The sequence below is a fragment of the Symsagittifera roscoffensis genome, chromosome 9, assembly GCF_963678635.1.
Source record: "Symsagittifera roscoffensis chromosome 9, txSymRosc1.1, whole genome shotgun sequence".
In the NCBI taxonomy this organism is placed as follows: domain Eukaryota; kingdom Metazoa; phylum Xenacoelomorpha; order Acoela; family Convolutidae; genus Symsagittifera; species Symsagittifera roscoffensis.
In genome coordinates, this window is record NC_087070.1 from 19,656,793 (window position 1) to 19,680,079 (window position 23,287).

Below are 23,287 nucleotides of genomic sequence, written 5' to 3' on the forward strand. Positions count from 1 at the left end.
CCTATATAAGAGTAATCACAACGATCATGAATCTTAACAAGGTGAACGATGCTAGAAAGAACGGCAACTATATTTAGAAAATTGCCTTAACAAAGCGTGAAACTTCTGAAAGAATTAAGTTTGGAAGGCCAGCCTTATCAAATTTAGTCGGAAAATAAAAAAATTTTGACCACTTTATTCGACACAGGGAATCTTTTAAATTTTTCTTTTTAGAATCCAAATTAGACCGAAAGGGCTTAAATACGAAACCACACTTGTTCCCATATGAGTTTTCCTTGAGGTATCCAAAACCGGCTGGAAAAAAAACGTCTTAAAATTCCTTCCTTCACTCTTCGAGAGTGGTCGGAAGAAATATAGAGTAATTTAAATTGTTCATTGCATGGTCATCACTGCTAGGGATACTTTGAATACATCGAATATAAAAAACATGTGAATTAAACTATACATGTTTCCAAATCCACGATCACATCCATCTTGATATTCCTGGAATATGGCAGAAAGACACATGATTTCAACCATTTTTGTCAAGAGTGATCGAAACACTGAGTGCATAATTTGTCTTTGTTTTTATTAACACAAGGGTTGTTCAGAACCTTGATTTCAGGCCCCTCAAATAAGGATCGATTTGTCACACTTTTGTGACACATTAACACTATTTCAGATGTTATTCCTTTTATTTTAATTTAACATTCCGTTTCAGGATTTTTTTAAAATACTGTAGCACTCAGTTTATTTAACCGCCAGCATTTATTGAGGAATTCTCAAATATTATTCACTGATTGAAAAATCTGGCTACTTGCACAGCAGTCGGCTAATCAATGCCAATTAAACTTGTGTATTGAATTTTAAGATATTGGAAGAAGTTGTTATGCATAAACAAGACTGCTCGTATATCAGGGCAAAACTCTGAATGTTCCGAGTGCACTTAAGGTCAAATGAAAACTTTTTTTTGGTTGAATAATTGGCAAAATTATTGAGCGAAAAAATTTTCATTTTTTCCTTTATCCCCCCACCCTAACACGCTATGTTAAAAACTAAGGGTCTGTTTAGCGTCTCGTATTGTGCTAATGAGATTAAATTGCTGGCCTCCATTCACTCGCATTTACTCCAATATATCGCATTTAATTATCACAATTTGGCCAAATTAGCAATTTTCAAACGCCCATAACTTTACAAACAAGACTGCTTGTATATCAAGGCAAAGACCTGAATGTTCCGACTGTTCCCTAATTCATATCGAATAGTTTTTGGGAAAAGAACATTTTGAAACCCTTTACATTTTGGACAATATCAAAGAGTAAAATTTTGAGTCGTAAGAAATCAATACGAATACCAATTAGCTAGCCTCAATTCAATTTGGAACGATTTTGTTGTGCGGGATAATTCGCCACGCATGAATAATTCGCATTACTCTTTCATCATTATGAATAAACTCTTCAAAGCGCGCATAATGAAGTCCAGAACATGGCAAATTTGGCAATTTTCAATCCCCCAGAACTTAAAAAATAATCGGAGGTGAAATATCTTTTTAAATTTGAACTCAGGATCTTTAATGGGGTATAAAAAAGTTTTGTTGAAAAACATTATTTCGATCGGTGAAAATTGACTGAATAAAAACCCACACCGAGGATAAATATTCCGTTTTCTTCGAAAGTCGGAACTAAAATGATCACTTATGAGCAATATAATTTTAAATTTGAGCTTAGGATAACAATATCTTTCAGATTGTATAAATAATTTCCGTCAAAAACAATTAGTTAAAAAGTCGAAAATTGACGGAATAAAAAAACCACACCAAGCGTAAATATTCCGCACTTTCTTCGAAAGTCGAAACAAAAGGAAGAAACAATTCTTTTATAGAGCATTATTTCTCTCTGATGACTTCAAACGTCTATTCGGCGTTTGTAATAGTAGAAACTTCAGCCAAAAACTGATCAATAAAAAAGCGACAACTTATTGCTCTCATTCCGACTTGCAAATTTCCCTTTTCTATATCGATTTCAAAAAAGTAGGAAATGTAACTTCAATTGAACGCTATAAAACTGAGATGAGTTCCATAACCAAAAATATACATACATTGTCTAGATGTTGGACGCCACATTTATTATTCAATATTTACAACAAAACCATTTTAATTTAAACCTTGAAAGTGCCGAGAACTTGTGAAGACTGACTTTTTACCAAAATAGCACAGACATGTAGAATAAAATTTTTATATAGCTAGACATAGAATTGATTATCAATAAATAGATATGGGTAAAATTGGAAAACTTTGTTGACGAAACACTTCGATTGTACAATTGCCAATTAGCAATGAAACCTCAATTGATTTAATCCAAAAAATCGACAGACTTAAGAAAATAATTTTTCTTCAAACATTTGTCGAGAAATTGATCGTGAATATTAAACGACTCCACCTTCCGTGGTTAGATGAGGAGCCTTATTTTCTTGTTAGATGAGGAGCCTGTTTCAAAATTCAGTGATGAATAAGATTTCAACAAAAAAGCGATAGCAGCTAGCTAGCAAGGTGTTTGGATCAGGTTAAACAAAACGAGAACCCAATTTAAGCTAATTCATACAACACACAAGATGACCTTTACAATAATTATTCATCGGCATTAAAATTTACAGAAAACCCTAACAGAAACGATCTTGCTTCAATAAATTTGTGACTTTTATATCATGACGATGCATTCATATATCAAAACAGAAGACTACTTGAAAAGATTTGAATGAAAAATCTATTTTGATTTACCGCATTCGATATCAAAAGTTTTAATTTTAAAAATCTTATTTGAATTTCAAGTCTGCTGTGGCGATAAAAAGATGATAAATATGACACTGATAATGCGCATTAAAAGGTACAACATTGAACATTTAAATTAAGATTAAACGGACAAAAAGACAAACTGCAAGCTAAAGATTTGATCTTAGAAGCATTTTCCTTTATATGAGCGGTAAGAGTGAATAGATTAGTACTTCCTAGCCAAGTGAAACTGTCCTTTTATGATAGCCTCCTGTTCGAAAATGTCGGCGGCAGCAGTGTCTCGTTGATTGTTTTTTAGACTAAAATGTCTACAATTAAGTCGGCAGCTGTTGATTGTATTGATCACTTGATTGGAGAGTAGCTAATTTCTTGAGCCACAGTTAACAAAGCCATAAAGTGTTTGCAGGCAGATCCTATGCGCATCAGAAGGTGTTCTGCAGGTAAATCTGTTTGCATCAGAAGGTGTTCTGCGAGTAAATCTGATAGGAATCAGAAGGTGTTGTACAGGCATGTAATTTACTCTAGATTCGACTGGCGGAATTCTCTAGTTCAAAGTCATCAATGTATCTGCCACCTGAGTTTAATCTCACATGTGCCTCGTCATCTGAGCCCTGATTATCTTTAAAGGGCGCCTTGCCGTTCTAAAAACGGATTTAGTGAATTATCCTCCCAACTTTACCTAGTACGGAATTTCTACTTCTATTATAAAATACTACTTCATTGGTTAAGAATACACGAATTTTGTACATTTCCCTCATGCCATTGTAAACTACTTAATTGACAATATCAAAACAATCAAGTGTTGCGATTCAATTTTTTTATTCAAGATTTTCTCAGAACTATTTCCTCAAACCAATCTATCAAATAAGTTTTCATGGTCATTTTATAAAACTTCATAACTTCAAATTAACTAAATTGTAAAAAAAGCCTTTTTGCAACAAAAATACATAGCAAAGGGTTTCAGACACTCTGATACCAAATAGCTCTATGCTCCAAATTTCACCTTTGACGGCGGAAACGATTTCATGCCCTTGATTACGACGCTGCGTTTTTTGGTAAAAATTATTAAGCTCTAGAATAATGATAGCTTTTACCTTCAGTTTGAATTTTCCGAGGATTGACTTCTTGTCATTTCCAAAACCATTAATCTCGTCATCATCTTCATCTTCATCCTCACTAATTCCACAGGATGGCGCCTCTGCGAACTGGGTAGTTCCATCCTTGCTAGAACTCTGGACCAGCTTCTGGTACTTGTACTCGAGTCGTTGAGTTTTGCGCCAGTAGTAGGCACTGATGACTGCCATTATGAACACCACAATCACAGCCACTATTATGGCCAGTTGGACCTGGAATTTGAAACTCTTAGCATGAGTCAAGTCACTTGAAACCATATGAAACTACTTGGAACTAACTATACACAATGAAACTTTATTCCATTATCTTGCCGAATAATTTTTTTCCTCACTCATTAATTAACAAGCGTCAAATTTAAAAATATTTGATTTTAATTTTATACAGATGTAAATCATCATTCTGAAAACTATTTTTTTTTTCAGCATGTTTAGCGAATTTCAAGTCGGAAATGAGTACCTTATCATGTATTAATTTATACTCCCAAGAAAACTTAGAACTATTGCGTTTATCCCATTCCCATTTTGGTTTTGTGGGGAAAAATAGCCAACAGGCAGTTGGAAAAGAGTCAATAAACGCAGAAAAAATACTGAACTATTTTTTGAAAAAAACTCAACAAAAAATAGATGGCCTTAAAGCCCTTTGAACTTCTAGAACAAATTATGATTGACTTTTTCGAAAAAATTAACCCAATTGGAGAAAACTGGATCAATAGGTTAAATTTTCATTTTGCTGAGAAAACTGATAATTAAATTCTATTTTGTAAAATACAGTCACGGGACATAGAAATTGCAACTAGCAAATGAATGCTTTCTCTGCAACTTTTTACGATATGGGGTTCAATTTTTAAAACTAGATGAAATTATATGGAAGGACTTAGCAGGGTTAAAAATAGAGAAATCTGGTTTTGAAGGCGTAAATTAGCCAATATCTCATAACTAGTTTTAGAGGTCTTCTTGCTTTGAGACATCCTCGCAAACAATACAAGGAATGTGAATTATTGAGTTCAAATTAGTTCTTTGGGAAGCTGATGAGATTGACTTACACCTCATGTCGCCTAAAACGACAGATAACAGAATTTTAAAAGCTGCTTGGCCCGGCGTCAAAAAAGGGTCAAATCAGCTCAGAAATTATTCATAAATTTTAGAATTTTTTCGACATCGGGCTAAGTAACTTTTCAAAGTCTGTCATCTGCCTTTATAAGCAAAAAAAGGTGTAAGTCAAGCTCATCAGCTTCCCAAAGAAATAATTTGAAATCAATAATTCACATTCTTTACATTGTTTGCGAGGATTTTTCCAAAGCAAAAACACCTTAAAAACTAATTATGAGATATTGGCTAATTTCAAGCTTAGAAACAAGACTTCTCTAATTTTTATCCAGCTAAGTCCTTCCAAACAATTTCATCTAGCATGTGTTAAAAATTGAACCCTATATCTTAAATAGTTGCAGAGAAAACGACTAAAACGTGAAGAAAAAATTCGTTAACTTGCTCGTTGAAATCAAAAAATTGCAACTTCCATATCCCGTGACTGTGGAAATCAATCACGTTTTTTGTGATCTTTCTTTCGCTGTTCGATAACAAAGGAAATAAACTGAGCTTAAAAAGAAATCGTAAGCCAAACCGCGAAAAATTAAATTTGAACCTGAACAAAAAACATAGCCAATAGAATATTGGAAAAGAGTAATGAACGCAAGGAAACTGAAAAAAAAGACTTGTTTTTGAAAAACCTTCAATTTTCGAATTTCATAGAAAAAAAATAGATGCCCTTTAAGCTCTTTGAATTTCTAAAACGATTTATGATTGGGACTTTTTTGATAATATTAACCCAACTTGAGAAAACTGGATCAACAGGTAAAGTTTTTATTCCGCTGGAAATCTAAAAATCAAATTCCACTTTCGAAACTAGAAACCTTTTACGATTTTTGCGCCATTTCCACGTTCGTATTTGGAGAGTGCTATTTACATCACTTATAGCAGATGAACTTCAATTGAACTCAAAAAGTGCATATATACCTAAGTGTATTCATAAATGCATCAATATGTATGATTGCACATCTGTAGTTATTAGAGACTTTTAGAGTTTTCCTGAAAAAAGAAAACAAAAAAATCACTAAGACCTATTTAAGAGTCTTCACTACGTTCATTACTCTTAAAAACGAAAAAAATCATCGCAACCTATACAAGAGTCTGAGCTACGTTTATCGACTCTTAATAAATGGGGGAACATTCATCTTATCGTACCATTACCATGGTATACCTCTCTCAAATTCAGTATAATTTAGAAAGATGATTCAATTATACAATATGTACTCGTAAAAATTTCATTGACATCGAACAATTTTGGCCATCAGATATTCACTCAGAAAAATCTTTCCATTTCAACATTAAAGTGACTAATCTACTGAAGAAATTAAGAAATGAGAAAAACTCAAATTTCTTAAAAAGGACGAATAAAAAACTAATTTTCATGTTGGTTAAATACAAAATCTGGACTGACCTCTTTGGTGAAGAAAGGACATTTTCGATTAACGGTGCTTGGAAGATCTCCATCACGACATATCCTTAAACAGATACCAACTGCTTCCAGAGTTCAAATTAATTCACTAGTGAACATTTAAATTAAACATAATCAACTAAGTTTACGAGACCACATAATCAACTAATTTTACGAGACCTGAGCTGAACTTGGAAAATTAATATAAAAAACAAGTATCAACCATTATAAAAACAAGTATCAACCATTATCAAGTATTAAAATACATAGGCGAAGCGGAGCTTGCCGCCAAAAGCGATACGAAAAAGACTATGGTTAAAAAATTAGTGATTAAGGGTCCAAAGAAGCACATTTCCAATATTTCGCTGAAATGAAATGTAGATTTATCAAGAAAAACAATTGCTCGTGATAAGCAACTAAATTTGTAAAATCAATAGAAGTGAAAAACAATTGGTGAATTGAAAACTGATTTTTTTTAAAAAAAAATTGTAATCAGCTCAAAAAATACTACAGAACATTGCAATATTGAGCTTACCCTGCCTTGATAGCACAAAAATTTAATTGCATGAAAGATAGTTTCCAATAAAAAAAATTGTGCGGTTTTATTTGAGTGCACAGAGTATTTTTAAATCAAAAATAGGATATAATCAGATGCATTCCCGTAACTTGGACCAAAGTTTCTTGGTGAAAGACTCGATAATCATTTTAAATTTTTTTGAATTATTTGGGTTCATGGATGAAACTGAAAACCCATTAAACAAACTTAGGCAAGGAAAACTTTAAAGAAAAAAAGCAATAACTTTAAAAAGAATAAACTTATACACACCAGAAACGAAGAAGGTTTAATTTTAGTCGAAACCAGTAAGCCAACAACGGTTGGGAAAACTTGAAAGAACAAGGAAACCGAAAAAAAAAATAGTGAGGTTTGCCTTCTTTTTCACGAAGAAAAAAAAAACTCTGGATTTAAAAGACATAGACAAAACAAATTATCCACACAATTAATGCCACAGAAATTTAGCAATACAAGCTAGCAGACAAAAAAAGGTGAAAGCCACCAGACCAAAAAATGAAGAAAAAAAACAATTACAAAACTTTCATAATTTTGTCTCAAATCAGGTTCAATTAAATACTATCGCCGGCGTAAAATAAGTATAATGAAGGAAACGTTAGCGGGCGACAACAAAGCCAACAAACTTAAGCAAACTCTCGTTGGGCCGAAAACAAAATTGATGTCATGAAAATTTTGAGCTATAAAGTAATTTGTAGCTCAAATCCTTTTGTGTAATTCCGGACATCACAAAGTCGATAAAAACATAGCGGAATAAGTTAAGCCGAGCAGGCCTTTTAAGCGAAGTAAGGGTTAGTAAGTTTGCAAATTACAGGAATAAATCAAAACACTGACCACTACAATGAACAATGCTCACAGCACAAAAAAAAATGTGATGGGGCAACTAAGCAGACACATAACAATTAGACAAACGATACGCCGAAATTTAGGCGGAATTTGAGCATGTCAGCGCATGTGTTGCATAACAAGCTGTTAACCCGAAAAAAGCCTATTTGGACCTGATAACGCTTACTAGTACAAATCAAAAAATGCATATATACCACAAAATGCATAATAAATGCACTTATATGTATGAATGCACATCTGAGTTAATAGAGCTTTTTAAAACTTTTTCCATTACCAAGACCTATAAAAGAGTCTTCACTACGTTCTTTACTCTTAATAGTCCTACATTAGAAAATTGCGAAAAGATACGACCAGACTCGAACTATGTACTTAAGGCGCACGAGTACTTAAGGCGCGAATTCTGTGGACAGAGCTTTCAACGGTTTAAAAAGCTAATACCCCATTTGCAATACTCGCTCTCAATTTTTTTTTTAAAAGAGACAAAGCCAAGATTCGCATCACTTGCCATAACAAGCAAGCCAGCAAATAGAAAATAAGATGAAATAACTAAGTCAAAAAAAGTTTTTTGGAATAGAAGAAGAATTCAGCTGAGAAACACAACTATCAGCATCAAATAAGCTTTCAGTTCTACTATTTAGCAGCCACCAAGCCAAAAAGATGAAGGGTAGAAGCCCTGCGAGCAAAAATAGAAAATGTCATATGAAACTGTGATCATAAAAGAACTTAGAGCAATCATTTTTTACAACTTTGAAATTTACACCACAACCGACCTAAATTATTGAAAATATAGCCAACAGCCAGTTGGGAAAAAGTCAATAACGCAAGTAAACAAAAAAATATGAAAAATCTCAATTTTCGAAGAAAAAAAAGATTGCCTCAAAGCTCTGAGAATTTGTACAACAACTTACAACTGACACTTTTTTGATAAAATCAACCCAATTTGAGAAAACTGGATTAATAGGTAATTTTTTTTATTTCGCTGGGAAATATCAAAATCAAATACCATTTCCGAACCTAGAAGTCCATCACGTTTTTCTTGTCCTTTCCACTTTTGTTGTTCGATAGTGGAGTTTGCCTTCCCTTTATCAAAAGAAATAAACTGAATTTGAGCCTGAACAAAATGAGACTTTTCCTGAAAAAAAATCATCATGATCTATATAAGAGTCTGAACTACATCAAACAATAATTGACAATTTTTGCCTTTCATATGACACAAAAAATTGCAAAGCCGATAAAACTTCAGCTGAAACCATGTAGGCAGAATAAAGCTTTCAAACGAAAAAGCAAAAGGAAAATATACAAAATCAGGGCTAGTAAATTTACAAATTGCAGGAGTTTATCAACAATACTTGCAACTATCAGGAAAATTTCTTACAACCCAAGAAAAATCCATGATGGAGCAATTAAGTTAAAAAAAAACATGAGCATCAAACAAAAGGCCGACAATTCAATTTTCCGGAAAAAAAAACAATTCTATTTCATACATACTGAAAAAAGCAAGGCCCGGCCGAGACGCAAACCCCAGACCTTAGGGTGCAAAAGCAACCGCTTAACCTCTAGACCATGTGGGAAATAGACTACAGTGGTCGATGTTCAAGAATATACAGTAGTCGATGTTCTTAAAAGATTTGTAGCAATAATTGTTTCCGTAAAAAAAATGTACTCCATGATTGCAAGACGCTTATTTCAACTATATTATAACTGACTTCTTGTCGTTCCTCCACACAAATCTGACTTTCTGTGACCCCAGGTGACATTCCTCCAGAATCTCATCCACATCATACTTCGGGTCACACACCGGACAAGCATACTTGGAAATGCGGAGGAAGTTGTAGTCACAGCCATCGTCAGTTCCCTCGGGATCTGAGGCGTTTACTCTAATTTGACCATCGATGTCTTCTGCGGCGTATGGATCGCAACGGAGTGTGAGGATGACAGAACGACCCGCGGGACAGGCGTAAGTTGGCCTGTAATATACTTAATAACTAATACTTTATATTTATTAAAAACAGAAAACACTTAATTTTAGTTGATAAAGACCTCTAGAACTAGAAAAAGACCTCATCGCTAAAAGACCTAATGCAAAGACAGTATACGGGAATTTTGAAATGGAACACCATAAAAACTCGACTAGATAATTGAGATTCGGTTTGAAAATATCGGAAATGTTGATTGAGTAAACAACACATTGATATGAATTATCATAAAATGTAGAAAACAAATTTCAAAAGACGAAGACACATTTACATGTTTTAGTTGTTGACTTAGATTCTACACTTCGCAACCATAAGCATAAACACGACATTAAGAAGCCCTGAAAAATCAACAAAAAAAACAAAAATGAGCCTAGAGACAAAAAAAAACCTTATAGAACCTCCCACGCCGGGAGAACGAGGCCACTAACTCCGAAAACCACAAAAATTTATCACAGAAACGTGCTACTTTGCTTGGAAAAAAGTGACTAGAATTCCAAAACAAGTATTGCTTAAGTAATTACGCACAAACAACACTACTTGTTGCAGTCTGAGTAGCTTTCTGATTAAAGCAGAAGAACAGGTGGCAAAGTGTCCACTAACTGGAATGCGACGTAGTAGAAGTTGATGTCGAATGTCTCCGTGTTCACATCTGTGGTGCGCACACTCCAGTTCATGTAGCTCCTGTTCATAGTCACGGCAATCAGCTCCTCCCCCAACCTAGAAAAACACATCATTCACGCGTATATCACAAGCTCGAATCATTCATTACATCATCACTCAGAGAAGTTTCTAACACCATATTTGAGTTTTTTTTTCTCATTTTTCAACTGCTTTTATATAATTCGTCAGTAAAACTGACGACACAATAAGCTTAGATAAATTCGATGCGTACAATACATCATCATGCAACATTATCGGTACATCTTTACATGAAACCTGAACAATAAATTATCAAAATGAGACACGATTTGTTCTCATTTTTTATACTTGCCTCGTGCAAAAAAAAAATTATAATCAGCCTGCTTACACAGAAGGGTATTCGGTGATAGTGTCCATTAGTTCTCCTCTAGGAGGGAACAGATCTGATCTGCAGACGAAGCCATACTTCCTGCTCTTCGACTCAAACTCAGCCAAAGCATATGGGCCCATCTTAAAAAAGAATTATCAAATGATATCAGAGCACATTAACTAAAAAAAATCGATCATTTACATCATCTTTACAATATTACCAAGCACTAAAAGTTATGCAACAAAAGAATTTCGATAAAATTATATATTGTTTTCATGAAAGCACTCTGCAAAATTTCAACTATTTATCTGATTTCTGATTCGAAATAGCAAAACCTCAGCATTCGCAATTTCGAATCGGAAATCAGATAAATAGTGGAAATTTTGCAGAATGCTTTCATTAAACCTTCAATAAACTTAGCAAAAATTTTATGCTCTTTCTTCGTTTCAATTTTGTCATAGTGAAGTTCTGCTCATTCCTTTCCCAAGTAAAAAGTAGACATGCCATAAATAGACACGTCGTAAGCCAATCAGAATAGAGAAAATAATCCGAACGTTTATTTTCTTATCACGATTGTGACGAATTGTCTACTCACGGACTGTCTACCTTATGACACTCGATTGTGATTGGCTTACGACTTGTCTACTTCATGGCATGTTAACTTTTTTTACCGCACAATTTCCTATAAATACCTTCAATTTGAAGAAATATAATACTAGAACTAACTGTAGTATTTGTACTTTCGTTCCCATCATCATGCGACACTCTCGACACATTCGCACTGCATGAAGCCAATCCTCTCCCCGAGCTCAGATTCCCGCAGAGACTGAAGTTATACAACTTTAACGACTCAAATCCACTGTCAGTGAAGACTGGTTTGCTCTTCAGGAGCACAGTGCCATTGTTCAGTTTCTTCAGGTCCAGTTTTCGTCCATCTGGAAGTTCGAATTCACATTGCGATCTGCATGTGACTCCTTTGGGCGATTTGAGCCCAGGGCCGCATTTGAGGCAGTATTTGTCGTCCGAATGTCCGAGAGGGTTCACAATGAAATCTAAATATACATTAGGCCATTTAGTATATTATAACAAAGAAAAACTTGGCTCAAATTTAAGATCAATAAGCTTGTTATCTCTCATCTTCATAAAACTACTCTGATTAGTCAAAATTTGAGTTTATAAATTTTTTGCGAAGATATTCGCCTCATATGGTTTGTTTTTCCATATTTTTGATTGCGACTTATTGCGGTTTAAATATCGAAAGGAGCATTGAAACAAAGCAAAGCAAAACAACCCGAAACCAGCTTCAGAATAACTAATAACTATTACGTAATATCTCGGTGAGTTTTACTACATCCAAAGAGTAGCGAGTTCTATAGTGAGTTTCACTGCAAGACTATATGCAACAACAAGACACCACTGACTCCTATCACCAGTAAGCCTTACCACGTTGCATTCGATCTCGCTCCATTTCAAGGAACTCCTCGTCAAAAAATTCCCCGCTATTTAATCCCTCGGGATGTCTTACGCCAAGGGCTTTGAGAATATCTGCATCTACAACCCACAGTTGAAAACATGGAAATTACACCAAACGTAGGTGAAAAATAATTTGGTCATCTCTGAAAAATTATAAAATTTGAAATTGCAGTCAGTTAAATATCGATTAAGAACGGGTACTTTAAAAAAAATCATCAAGCAATAGCTATCCACAAACAGTGTGAAAACAGACTTTTTCAGCCGCTACACCGCTGAAAATTTTATTACAAATCAGCATTATGTTGATCTTACCTTGCGGGCATTTCATACATTTGCTCGGAGGCGGTGCGTAAAACTGTCCCATGGGGCACGGTTCGCACACACGTGTATCACTGAAATCTACAGCGTGTTTTTGCGCAGTGTTGCATGGTTCGCACTGTGAAGCGCCTCCGTCCACCGTGCCTTTTATTTTGATGGAATGGATTTTGAGTTGGGTCTTAGGGTAATTGTGGTTGGGTTCTTCCATTTCTGGGTGATCTGTTTTCTGGAAGGCCCACAGAAAACTTTGCTCCACGTTCGATACCACGTCGTGTCTTAAATTAAATAACGGAAGCCATCATTTAGTTGTCGTTTTTATCATTTTTATCGAAGCAACACAGGAATTTTTAAAAGATGGAGTCAATGAACAAGGGTCAATGAACAATTCAAAAATTTCAAACTCGGAACAAAATGCATGGCCTTAAAGCTCTTTGAATTTTAAGAATCTTTCATGAATACACAATTTTGCTAAAATAAACCAACTTGAGAAAAAGATCAAAAGATAATTTTTTTATTCCGAAAATTCATTTTCGCAACAAATTTGAATGTGGTTAAAAAATTTGAGCATGAACAACTTTTTAGACTTTTTCAATAAAAACAAAAAATCCAGGACCTAAATGAATGTCTTCATTTTGCTCATTGGCACGAAATAGATAATACATACTTAAGAAAAAAAAATTCTGTCACGGATTTTTCAATTCCTTTTCTTTGCAGCACATGAAAAACGTTTTTCCTGGAGCAATCCTAAAACCGTTCACACATTTATGGTATAATAAATAATGATACAAAATCTTGCTTTCAAGTCTTTAAAAAGTCAGATAAAAAAATTTTAGTATAAACTTTACTTACTTGTACACTGTTCGACCATGGCTTCCTTCCCACATGTTAACAGTGACAAAATGTTCCCCGTCATCCTGAAAAACAAAACCAATTAGCAACCTCCCGATATGCCAATATGTTCGTCACTGAAAAGCCCGATCAGCCCAAAGATCTACAAATAATGTGCTATACATTCAAGCTATATTTATATTCAACGAGACTTGCTTGAAAAAAATTAATCGAAATGCAAGTCTAAAGCAGGGTCACAACAGCCGTTTTCCCCATAGAGCTAAACAGCAGGAATGTTCATCTTTTCCCTCGCGGATAATTTTAATCGTTATCTGGCAAAAATATACTCTAAAACAGTTCTTTCATAATCACATTATAATTAGTGTTTTCTCATATTTAAAAGAAATTCATAAGTTATCTGTCATCTGCAATATTTGTTTTTCTGTCAAATTCCGCATTCAATTCAACATCAGCTTTCAAAGTTTGACAAAATAAATATCAATTTCTTGTGCAATTCTCATGTCATTGAGTTGCAGAAAACGTTCCAAGCATGGAAAATTGATATAGTCAAGCATGAAGAAGCTTTTAAGTATTGTATTTGGAATATTGAGCTTTTTATAAAGTCATTAAAAATAAACAGAACCATAAAAGCAGCATTTGCATATTTCTGCAATTAGGCCGACTCATGTGGAACTTATTATCGGCATAGAAAGTCAATGCACAAGCATTTCGACTTTTAAACAGCATAAACTGTTTTTGTTACAACAAAAAGAAGCAGTTCACGTAATATTCAAAACACCACACATAAATGAAGCAGTTTAATACAAAAACTATTGCTGAGACCTTCGCCAAATCATGAATCAACAACCAACCACATAGCCAACATGAATCGGAGGTCACATGAACATATTTCTGAGATGTGTCTATTAACTGGAGTGTCATATATAATTTAAGAAAATATCTGCTATTTTGCACCTATAAAAGTAACTTTTTGTTCCGACTTTCGATACGGAAGTAACGGAATATTTCTGCTCGGGGTGGGTTTTTTTCTTCAGACAAATTTCTACTTTTTATTTAGCCATTTTTGACGGAATTTTTTTACATCATTCGAAAGCTATTTGTCTCCTAAGCTTAAATTTGAAAAGATATTTCACCTGTGATCATTTTCGTAAAGTTATGGGGGTTTAAAGATTGCCTGCCATTTTGGTCAATTTGGGACAATTAACACGCGATATTTCGCGCTATTAACGCGTAAGCGGAGACTTAATCCGTCTTAGAAATCGTTCCAAATTGGTGCAAGGAAACTTATATGCAATAATTGATTTGTTAATAGGAGCAAAATTTATCACTTTGTACTTAATGTGACAAGCGGGGGGGTGTTTTCACAAAAATCTCAATTTTAAAAAAAAATACAATTTTATTTTATTACATTTAAGTTTTTCATGTTATTACTGCTCCATAGACCTTAAAAGGCAGTCGGAACATTCAGGGCATCACCCTGATACGAGCAGTCTTGTTTGCTATTTAGTTTTGAACATGTTAAGGATGTTTTTTTTTCAAATTCGCTTAAGATGGCATCATAGCTTCATAGAAACTTTTTGCTGAGTTGAATTATAATTTTTTCGATAGAGCATGTAACGTTCCTCCCTAGATGTCATACAAACCTTTTTGATTACACTCGCGTCTTTCTAAAAGTGTTGCCAAAATCATGAAGCATGATGCCAAAATCATGAAGCTAGCAGTTTTTTCGCAAATCGTGGCAAATTTTATACACAGGCGAAGCAGAGCTTCGCTCTACAAACGATACAAAACATTGTCAACTTCAAAAACACAAAATTCTACCGCGAATTATTTAAGATAGAGTTAGTTTCTTGGATTCATTTGAAAACGTTTAAAATCAGACTAATCAATCTTTGATTTATTTACTATAAAAATCTGATCATCGCTAATCAATGGAAAGGCTAAAAAAAAAACAAGCGAAACTGCTCGCAAACACAGTTTTAATTCCCTGTGAAAGTTGACCGAAATAATCCTTGAAACTGGGCATTTTTGAGAGAAACAACCTGAATTTGCGCTTAATTTTGTCCACTAGTGTAACAGTCTTCAATACGTTCATTACTCTTAAAACCTGAGCTTCGAAAAATCCAAGGGCGCGCTAAGATATCCTTGGGAAACTAGTTTAACTGGAGTAAAATTAATTTTTCACGGCTTAACTTGAATAGCAAGAATTAGACAATTAAAAGCCCTTTATAAAAACTCGCTCGCTTTCTTACTCCCCTGAAATTGGACAAAAATAATATATTTCAATCGGTTTTTCTTGATAACGGGAAATTTTATAGAAAATTTTTTAATTTTTGAGCCAGGACTGATCGCGCTTTAATATAATCAAAACACTGATATGAGTTTAAACATAACCAACTGACAGCTGGAAAAGAGTCAAAGAGAGAACAGGAAAAAATGGACTGCTTTTTGGTAAACAAAATTCGACTATCGAATTTCAAAGTAAAAAATATATGGCCTTAAAGCTCTTTAAATTTCAAGAACAAGTTATTATTGAAACTTTTGCGACACAGAGGCAATTCAAAAGAGCCACCAAGTAACACTTTTATTTGCGAGTTAGGTTGGGGGAAAGTTGCATCGTACTATCACACTACGCTACGCTCGCGTAAACAAAGTGAACTGAACTTTAAAAGAAATCAAAAGTCGAGCCACTATAAAATCAAATTTGATTGAGTTCAAACTAATTGTAAGACTTTTCCTGAAAAAAAAATAATCACGACTTTGATAATGGTCTTGACTACACTGACTCAAATACTGACTTTTACTCGCTGACTCTTAAACATTACTTATTTTTAAAAAAAGCCAACAGATAGTTGGAAAAGATTCAATGAACGCAAGAAACAGAAAACTGACTATGTTCCCATTCAGTTTAAAAAATTATATTGAATAAATAATAATCATGCAACTGGCAATCATTTTTGGGCCTGATGAACTCAGGATTGTCTAATCAACATAAGCATACTTTTTTAATCTCATAGAAAACGACATTCAAATCTTGAACTTTATAGACAGTGATATCTATCAGTCGGTATTCTTCCGCCGCTGTTAGATGGATGAGTAAAATTTCATGAAAAAACTTTGCTGCGGTTCAGCTACTCCCTTAATTGTAATGGGAAAAAAGCTTATTCTAACATTTATCGAATTAAACTAAAATGTTATAACTGCACTGCTAAATACAGGCTATTATTTAAACCATAACCAACAGACAATTGGAAAAGAGTCAATGAACGAAAGTGAACAGAAAAAAATACGCGACTTACTTTTTTTTGAAAAAATTTCAACTTGTAAATTTCAAAGACAAAAAAGATGCCCTTAAAGCTCTTTGAATTTCTAGAACAAATTACCCTTTTTTGATAAAATTGACACTTTTTGTTAAAATTAACCCAATTTGAGAAAATTGGATCAATAGTTAACATTTTTATTTCGCTGGTATATCTGATAATTCAAAACTTTTTTTCGAAGTTTATGCCAATCACGTTTTTGGTAACCTTTACATTTTTACTGTTCGATATTGGAGTTTGCCTTCCTGTTAACATAGAAAATCAAGTGAGCTTAAAAACAAATCAAAATCCTGAAAAAAAAACGAAAAACTCATCACGATCTACGCAGGAGTCCGAACAAACTAAAACAAAAAAATTATCCAAAAGAAAAATGATGGCGAAAAAACTGTCGTCCATTTCATTTTTTTCGCTTTCATCAAGTTTGGTTGGTGTAAAAACAAAACACCTCTACATCACATTAGCCTGCCTAAACTTGAATTGCAAATGAAAAAAAAACTGCACAGAAGGAGAGAAAAACCTTAAGTGTACTAGAAACAAATAGCGCAAACAAACCAGTTTTGTTATTTTGAAATTAAATCTTACTCGTAATTTTCGAATTTTTTTATTACAAACAAACAATTTTTAACAAACAAATTAAAGGTAGTTTGCGATGTGCTAGCACTTAGGGCCTCCAAAAACTGAGCCTCTTGTTTAGAGAATTTATCGTTCTACAAAAATATAGAGCTAAAAAACACTTGAAGCAAAATAAAAATTGATTGAAAATGAGAAAAAAATGATTGAAAACTACAGCAAGCAAATTGCGATTATGATCATGACTTTAAATACCTTCGCCAAAAAATATGAACATAGCCAACTGACAGTTGGAAAAAAGTAATGAACACTAGAAAACTAAATAAACTGACTTGAAAAAAATAGATGGCTTTAAAGCTCTTTAAATTTGTAGAACTATTTATGATGGACACTTTTCGTTTAAAACAAACCAATTTGAAAAAACTGGATTAATAGGTGAAACTTTTATTTCGCTGGGAAATCTGATAAATAACTTCCATTTTCGAACTTAGAAGTCGATCACGTTTTTCGTGACCTTCACACTTTTGCTGTTCAATGGTGAAGTTAGCCTTCCTTTTAACAATGCAAATGCACTGAACTTAAAAAGAACACCGCGAAACATCAAAATTGAACGTGAACAAATTTTAACACTTTTTCCTGAAAGAAAATTTAAAAAACACCAAGACCTATAAAAGAGTACTCACTACGTTCATTTCTCTTAATAAGAACAGCAGGCCGATCAAAGAGTATTGAGGAAAATATCCGAACAAAGTTTTTATTGAAAAGAGAAAAAAAACTCAATAAAAAATTCAAAAAAAAACTCGACAATTTTTTCATGATTTTTTCTAACGTTTATCGAAGAAGGCCGGAGAATTGATTTCAATTTCAAACTTCCAAATATACCTTATCAAAGTTTAATTAAATTAAAAAAACGACTGAAAACAACCTTGAAAAAAACATAAGGCAAATAAGCCGACACGTAATCAGCTGAAAAACAGCCGAAACATTTTCAGTAAACAAAAATCATACAAAAATTTGCATCTACCCGCTACAATACAAGCCCTATACAGTCAGTACAAGTACGCTGCATAAGCTGCATATTTGTAAAATTATCATTTCAAACTTCTTTCTAAATATATTCACTATTCTGTGACCAAAGTTGTTTACGGAAAAAAAGTATATTACCCGGTTGCAATACCTTTGCTTATTCGCAAGAGTAATAATCGCTTATAAAATTGGTTAATAGTACTTTTTGCATGTATAGCTAGCAAACGGAAAAATTGTAAGACTTATTTACAACTTATTTATTCCAGAAAAATTATTTTATTTTACCTGTCCGAAGAAGAGTGTGCATTTTGGTGAGTCAGAGCAGTCCATCTCGAACACGAACTCCACAGTGCCAACCGGTACCACTTGACCCCACACTTGACGCTGAGTCAGCAGGAAACCCCCCACAAATATCTCCATCATGGCTATGGTGTCATCCCCGTTGCCCACACTTGTCAGCTGAAGAACAGTTTACAGAATAAAGTCGATTATTAGATTAAAAGGAGCTGCTTTACTCTTAACCCTTTCTGGAAAAGGCGAATAATTAATCGTGTTCAATGCTCCACCTGGGGTTTTTTTGTGCTTCAAAAAAGTCAAGAAGAATTGAGTACCAAAACATGGTAATTTTTACATAGAACCACCAGGCAAACAGCATTTATTTATTCCTCATAGATGAATTGGTAACAGATCACATGATTTGAAACCTTTTCTCATTTCAGAAAGAACGTGAAAGTACGTCTCTTTCATGGTAAAACACAGAGCGAAACTACGCTTCGCAAACCTTAGCGAGAAAACGACAAAACAGCTGCTTTATAAAAAGAAACAAGACTGCTCGTATCAGGGCGAAGCCCTGAATGTTCCGACTGCCTTTTTAGGTTTATGGAGCAGTAATAACATTTAAAAACTCAATTATAAAACAAAATAAAAACAAAATTCTAAAATTTGAAATTTTTTTCGAAAATCATCTCCCCACACGCCATACAAAGTACAAAAGGATAGATTTCGCTCCTTGTAACAAATCAATTATGGTTCATAAGCTTCGTTTAACCAATTTGGAACGATTTCTAAGACGGATAAACTCTCCGCTTACGCGTTAATAGCGCGAAATATATCGCGCGTTAATTGTCCCAAATTGGCCAAAATGGCAATCTTTAAACCCCCGTAACTTAACGAAAAATAATCACAGGTGAAATATCTTTTCAAATTTGAACTCAGGACAACAATACCTTTCGAATGATGTTAAAAAATTCCGTCAAAAATGGCTAGTTAAAAAGTCGAAATTTGTCTGAAGAAAAAAAACCCACCCCGAGCATAAATATTCCGTTACTTTCGTATCGAAAGTCGGAACAAAAAAAAGAAAAATCAATCTCGAATTAGTAGAACTTTGCTACGTATGCAGCAAATACAATGGGCTCTTTTCCAGTTTCCCACTCCCCTAGTAAAATTACAAAATGAAATTGTTGAAAAATTGTTCAAACGGCAATTTGCATGCAAGAAATTTTGTAACAATCTATTCACTTGTTCACGCTTACGCGTTTTATTGCAGTTTGGAGCATCAAAAGTCAATTTGAATAGATTTTTGTAAAATGGATTTCAAAAAAAAATCAAAGGAGAAAAACTGGAAAAGAACCATACAATGCTATGCAGCATATACAAATGGACACACAGTTTTGCGAGTAAACGTTTGGAAAATAACCAACTGAAAGTTTACACACTAATTTTGCACGTAATAAATTGGAAAGCATAAAGCCACATTATGTATAAATTATGCATTTCAAAAATCAAGTTTTTATGATTGTTATGTTGTTTGAAACAAATAAGCTTTTTCATGTTCATTTGATGCATTAAAATACATCAACTGTGAAGTACATGCTATCAAAAAACCGCAAAGGTGACCCAAAAGTTGCACTAACATTTGCTCACTACAGTTCATTAGTGTTAATAAGAAAAAGTAAAAATAAGCCTTGAATTAGAAAAATTTTTGATGTCGGACTCGAAAACAAAAGTCAAACTAAAACAACTACGCTGGCTAGTCTAAACACGTCTAAAATACAAAAAATCGGACCTGTGTGTCTCGATACCTGTGTTTTTTCAAAATGCTCTGTTATATTCCGATTCAGTGCTAGAGTGGGTTTTTAGTATATAGTCATATACAGGCAAGTCTCACATTTACTTGGGGTGCAAAAACCGCGCAGCAAAAAAAAACATAACGCCATAGCTCCTGCTTGCAAAAGCTGTTAGTCAGTATAACACGTTCTTACCACAACATCATTCGAGAAGGTCCATCCAATCGAGTTCTTCGCGCATCCCATATCCGACACACTGTAGCAATACATCTCCGTATTGGGCGGGATTCCGTCCCAGAAGTCGAAAATATAGGCTGGCACGGCTTTATGTTTAGCTGGACACTTGGCACAGGGTGCTGTACCATTGGACCATTCGCCCTCTGGGCAGAAAGTGCAATTGGCAGAAGGTGTGGATTTGTAGGTTCCGGGATTGCAAAGAGGACACTCTTGGTAGTCTTCCGAAGAAGGAAGTTGAACTGACCCTGGTCAACATACATACTTTGCCTTTCAGTTGAAGGAGAAGATATAGTGAACAATTAATAATCATACAACTTGATAAAATCTTTCGCGGGCATGATGAATTCTGAATGGTCTTAGCAACATTAGCATACTATTTCAATCACATTGCAAAGGACATTCAAACCAAAACTTGATCTTGTAGACAATAGTATCTTTCAGTCGCTATTTTTTCGCCGCGGTTAGACATATCAATGAAATTTCTTTATCGAAAGCTTTGCTGCGGTTGATATTCCAGCAATTGCATAGGAAAAAAAAGCTCATGCAATCATTTATCAAAATAAAAACAACTAAAACGCTTTAATAGCTATAAACATGTAACTATTTTAAAAAAAGGATTCGGTGTGAAGGAAAAATAAATAAATGTCAGCCAAGTGAAAACACAAAAACAGTTACTGGAAAGCTCATACAACACAAATACAGATTAAAGTTATTTCATCGAGTTTTAGTTATGATTGATGCTAATGACGTGCAGCAATTAAATGATCACGTGATATGACTAGTTAGTACGACATTTCATTTGCACGTTCTCACCTGAAGTACCTTGCAACAACAACCACCATTAGTCAGCTACCACAGATATTATTACCTTTTTGATTTGGAAAAATTATTCCCATACGATACTAATGATACCGCAAGTAAAAAGAAAAAGCATAACCAACTGTCAGTTGGAGTAATGAACGCTAAGACATAGAAAAAAAACAATAACTTGTTTTTTGAATACTTTAACTTTCGAAAATTAAAGAAAAAATATAAGCCCCTTAAGTTCTTTCAACTTCAAAAACAACTTATGATTGATGTTTTTTTGATTAAATTAACCCTATTTGGAATAAAAATGAAATGTTAATAGCGTTGGGAAATCTGAACATTAAAATCCTCTCTCGAAATTAGAAGTCGATCATGTTTTTCGTGACCTTTAGACGTTTGCTGTTCGATATCGGAGTTTATCATCCTTTTAACAAAAGAAATGCACTGAACTTAAAAATAAACCAAAATTCAAAGCTTCCAAAATTCAAAAATTTAGCTTGAACAAATTTTAGACTTTCTGAAAAAAAAAGACGAAAATAAAACAAGACTGCTCGTATCAGGGCGAAGCCCTGAATGTTCCGACTGCCTTTTAAGGTTTATGGAGCAGCAGTAAAAACATTTAAAAAATTAAAGTAAATAAAATAAAATGAAAATTTTTTTTTCTAAAATTTGAAATTTTTTATGAAAATCATCCCCCCAGACGCCATATAAAGTACAAAAAGATAGATTTCGTTTCTTGTAACAAATCAATTATGGCAAATAAGCTTCGTTCAACCAATTTGGAACGATTTCTAAGACGGATTAAATCTCCGCTTACGCGTTAATAGCGCGAATTATATCGCGCGTTAATTGTCCCAAACTGGTCAAAATGGCAACCTTTAAACCCTCATAACTTTACGAAAAATGATCACAGGTGAAATATCTTTTCAAATTTAAGCTCAGGACAACAATACCTTTTGAATGATTAAAAAAATTCCGTCAAAAATGGCTAGTTAAAAGGTCGAAATTTGTCTGAAGAAAAAAAAAACCCACCCCGAGCACAAATATTCGGTTACTGTCGTATCGAAAGTCGGAACAAAAACATCACGAACTACACTAGAGTCTGAACTACGGTCATCGACTCTAAATAATGATTAAAATATTTATCCTTTTCACCAATTTTTTTTCAAGTAGCGCATAAATTGTACACGACGGTTGAAATCAATACAAACAGAAAAATCATACTCTACCCAGAATCGCGAAACGCCTGTCTCTTTAAGTACAATATACACAAACTGCTGGTCTTTAATCGCTGTATCATAGAACCTGGCTTAGCATATGCTTAGGTCTTCAATAAATGCAGCAAGAAATGTTCTAAAATTAGGCGCGTATGACTTATGCTTTAGAAAATCTCGAAACGAATGAATGAACATGGATCAATTGGCTTTTGTTTTATCTCTAATAAGCTACTCGAAGAAAAATCTGGTCTAATTGCAGTTGCGTGGCCTTATCGAATTAATCCCTCTTATTGAGAGTTAATCAAGTCCTTAACTAGTGTGGCAATTGCCCGGACACTTTTCGGACAATTTAATCAAGAAACTAAATTTCTAGGATAATTTTGTTCCGACCATTGAAAATGGGGAGGAATTTTTTATTCGGGCGTTTTTGGATTTTTTTATTTTTGTTTTCCACGCAAAATCAAGTACCACAAACAATCATCAGACAGGGTTTAGTGATATATCAAATTAAAGACCTTTCCGTTGTGATTCAAACCACTTAAAAATTCTCAATAAGTTTCTCTCTAGAAAAACCGGTTTGAAAATTTTGATTTTTCGTCTAATTTCAAGCG

At 33.9% G+C, this 23,287-nt stretch overlaps 2 protein-coding genes across 5 annotated transcripts in view; one reads left to right on the plus strand and one right to left on the minus strand.

Moving 5' to 3' along the window:
- LOC134854384 (cullin-associated NEDD8-dissociated protein 1-like) overlaps nucleotides 1–23,287 on the plus strand; it is a 277,297-nt gene that overhangs the window by 45,737 nt on the left and 208,273 nt on the right. The window lies entirely within an intron of this gene.
- The window catches only part of LOC134854895 (endosome/lysosome-associated apoptosis and autophagy regulator family member 2-like), a 39,785-nt gene continuing 18,507 nt past the window's right edge, over nucleotides 2,010–23,287 (minus strand). Inside the window, exons 11-22 of one of the 2 annotated variants that reach the window (XM_063871254.1) lie at nucleotides 21,466–21,474; nucleotides 20,611–20,897; nucleotides 18,635–18,808; nucleotides 13,434–13,498; nucleotides 12,579–12,859; nucleotides 11,520–11,845; nucleotides 10,812–10,933; nucleotides 10,385–10,501; nucleotides 9,515–9,775; nucleotides 6,398–6,461; nucleotides 3,862–4,113; nucleotides 2,010–3,408 (exon numbers count right to left, since the gene is read on the minus strand). In XM_063871254.1, coding sequence (XP_063727324.1) covers nucleotides 3,289–3,408; nucleotides 3,862–4,113; nucleotides 6,398–6,461; nucleotides 9,515–9,775; nucleotides 10,385–10,501; nucleotides 10,812–10,933; nucleotides 11,520–11,845; nucleotides 12,579–12,859; nucleotides 13,434–13,498; nucleotides 18,635–18,808; nucleotides 20,611–20,897; nucleotides 21,466–21,474 — 2,078 coding nt within the window. In that variant the 3' untranslated portion in view covers nucleotides 2,010–3,288. The remainder of the gene's footprint in view (nucleotides 3,409–3,861; nucleotides 4,114–6,397; nucleotides 6,462–9,514; nucleotides 9,776–10,384; nucleotides 10,502–10,811; nucleotides 10,934–11,519; nucleotides 11,846–12,578; nucleotides 12,860–13,433; nucleotides 13,499–18,634; nucleotides 18,809–20,610; nucleotides 20,898–21,465; nucleotides 21,475–23,287) is intronic. The other variant, XM_063871255.1, reaches the window with a different exon arrangement.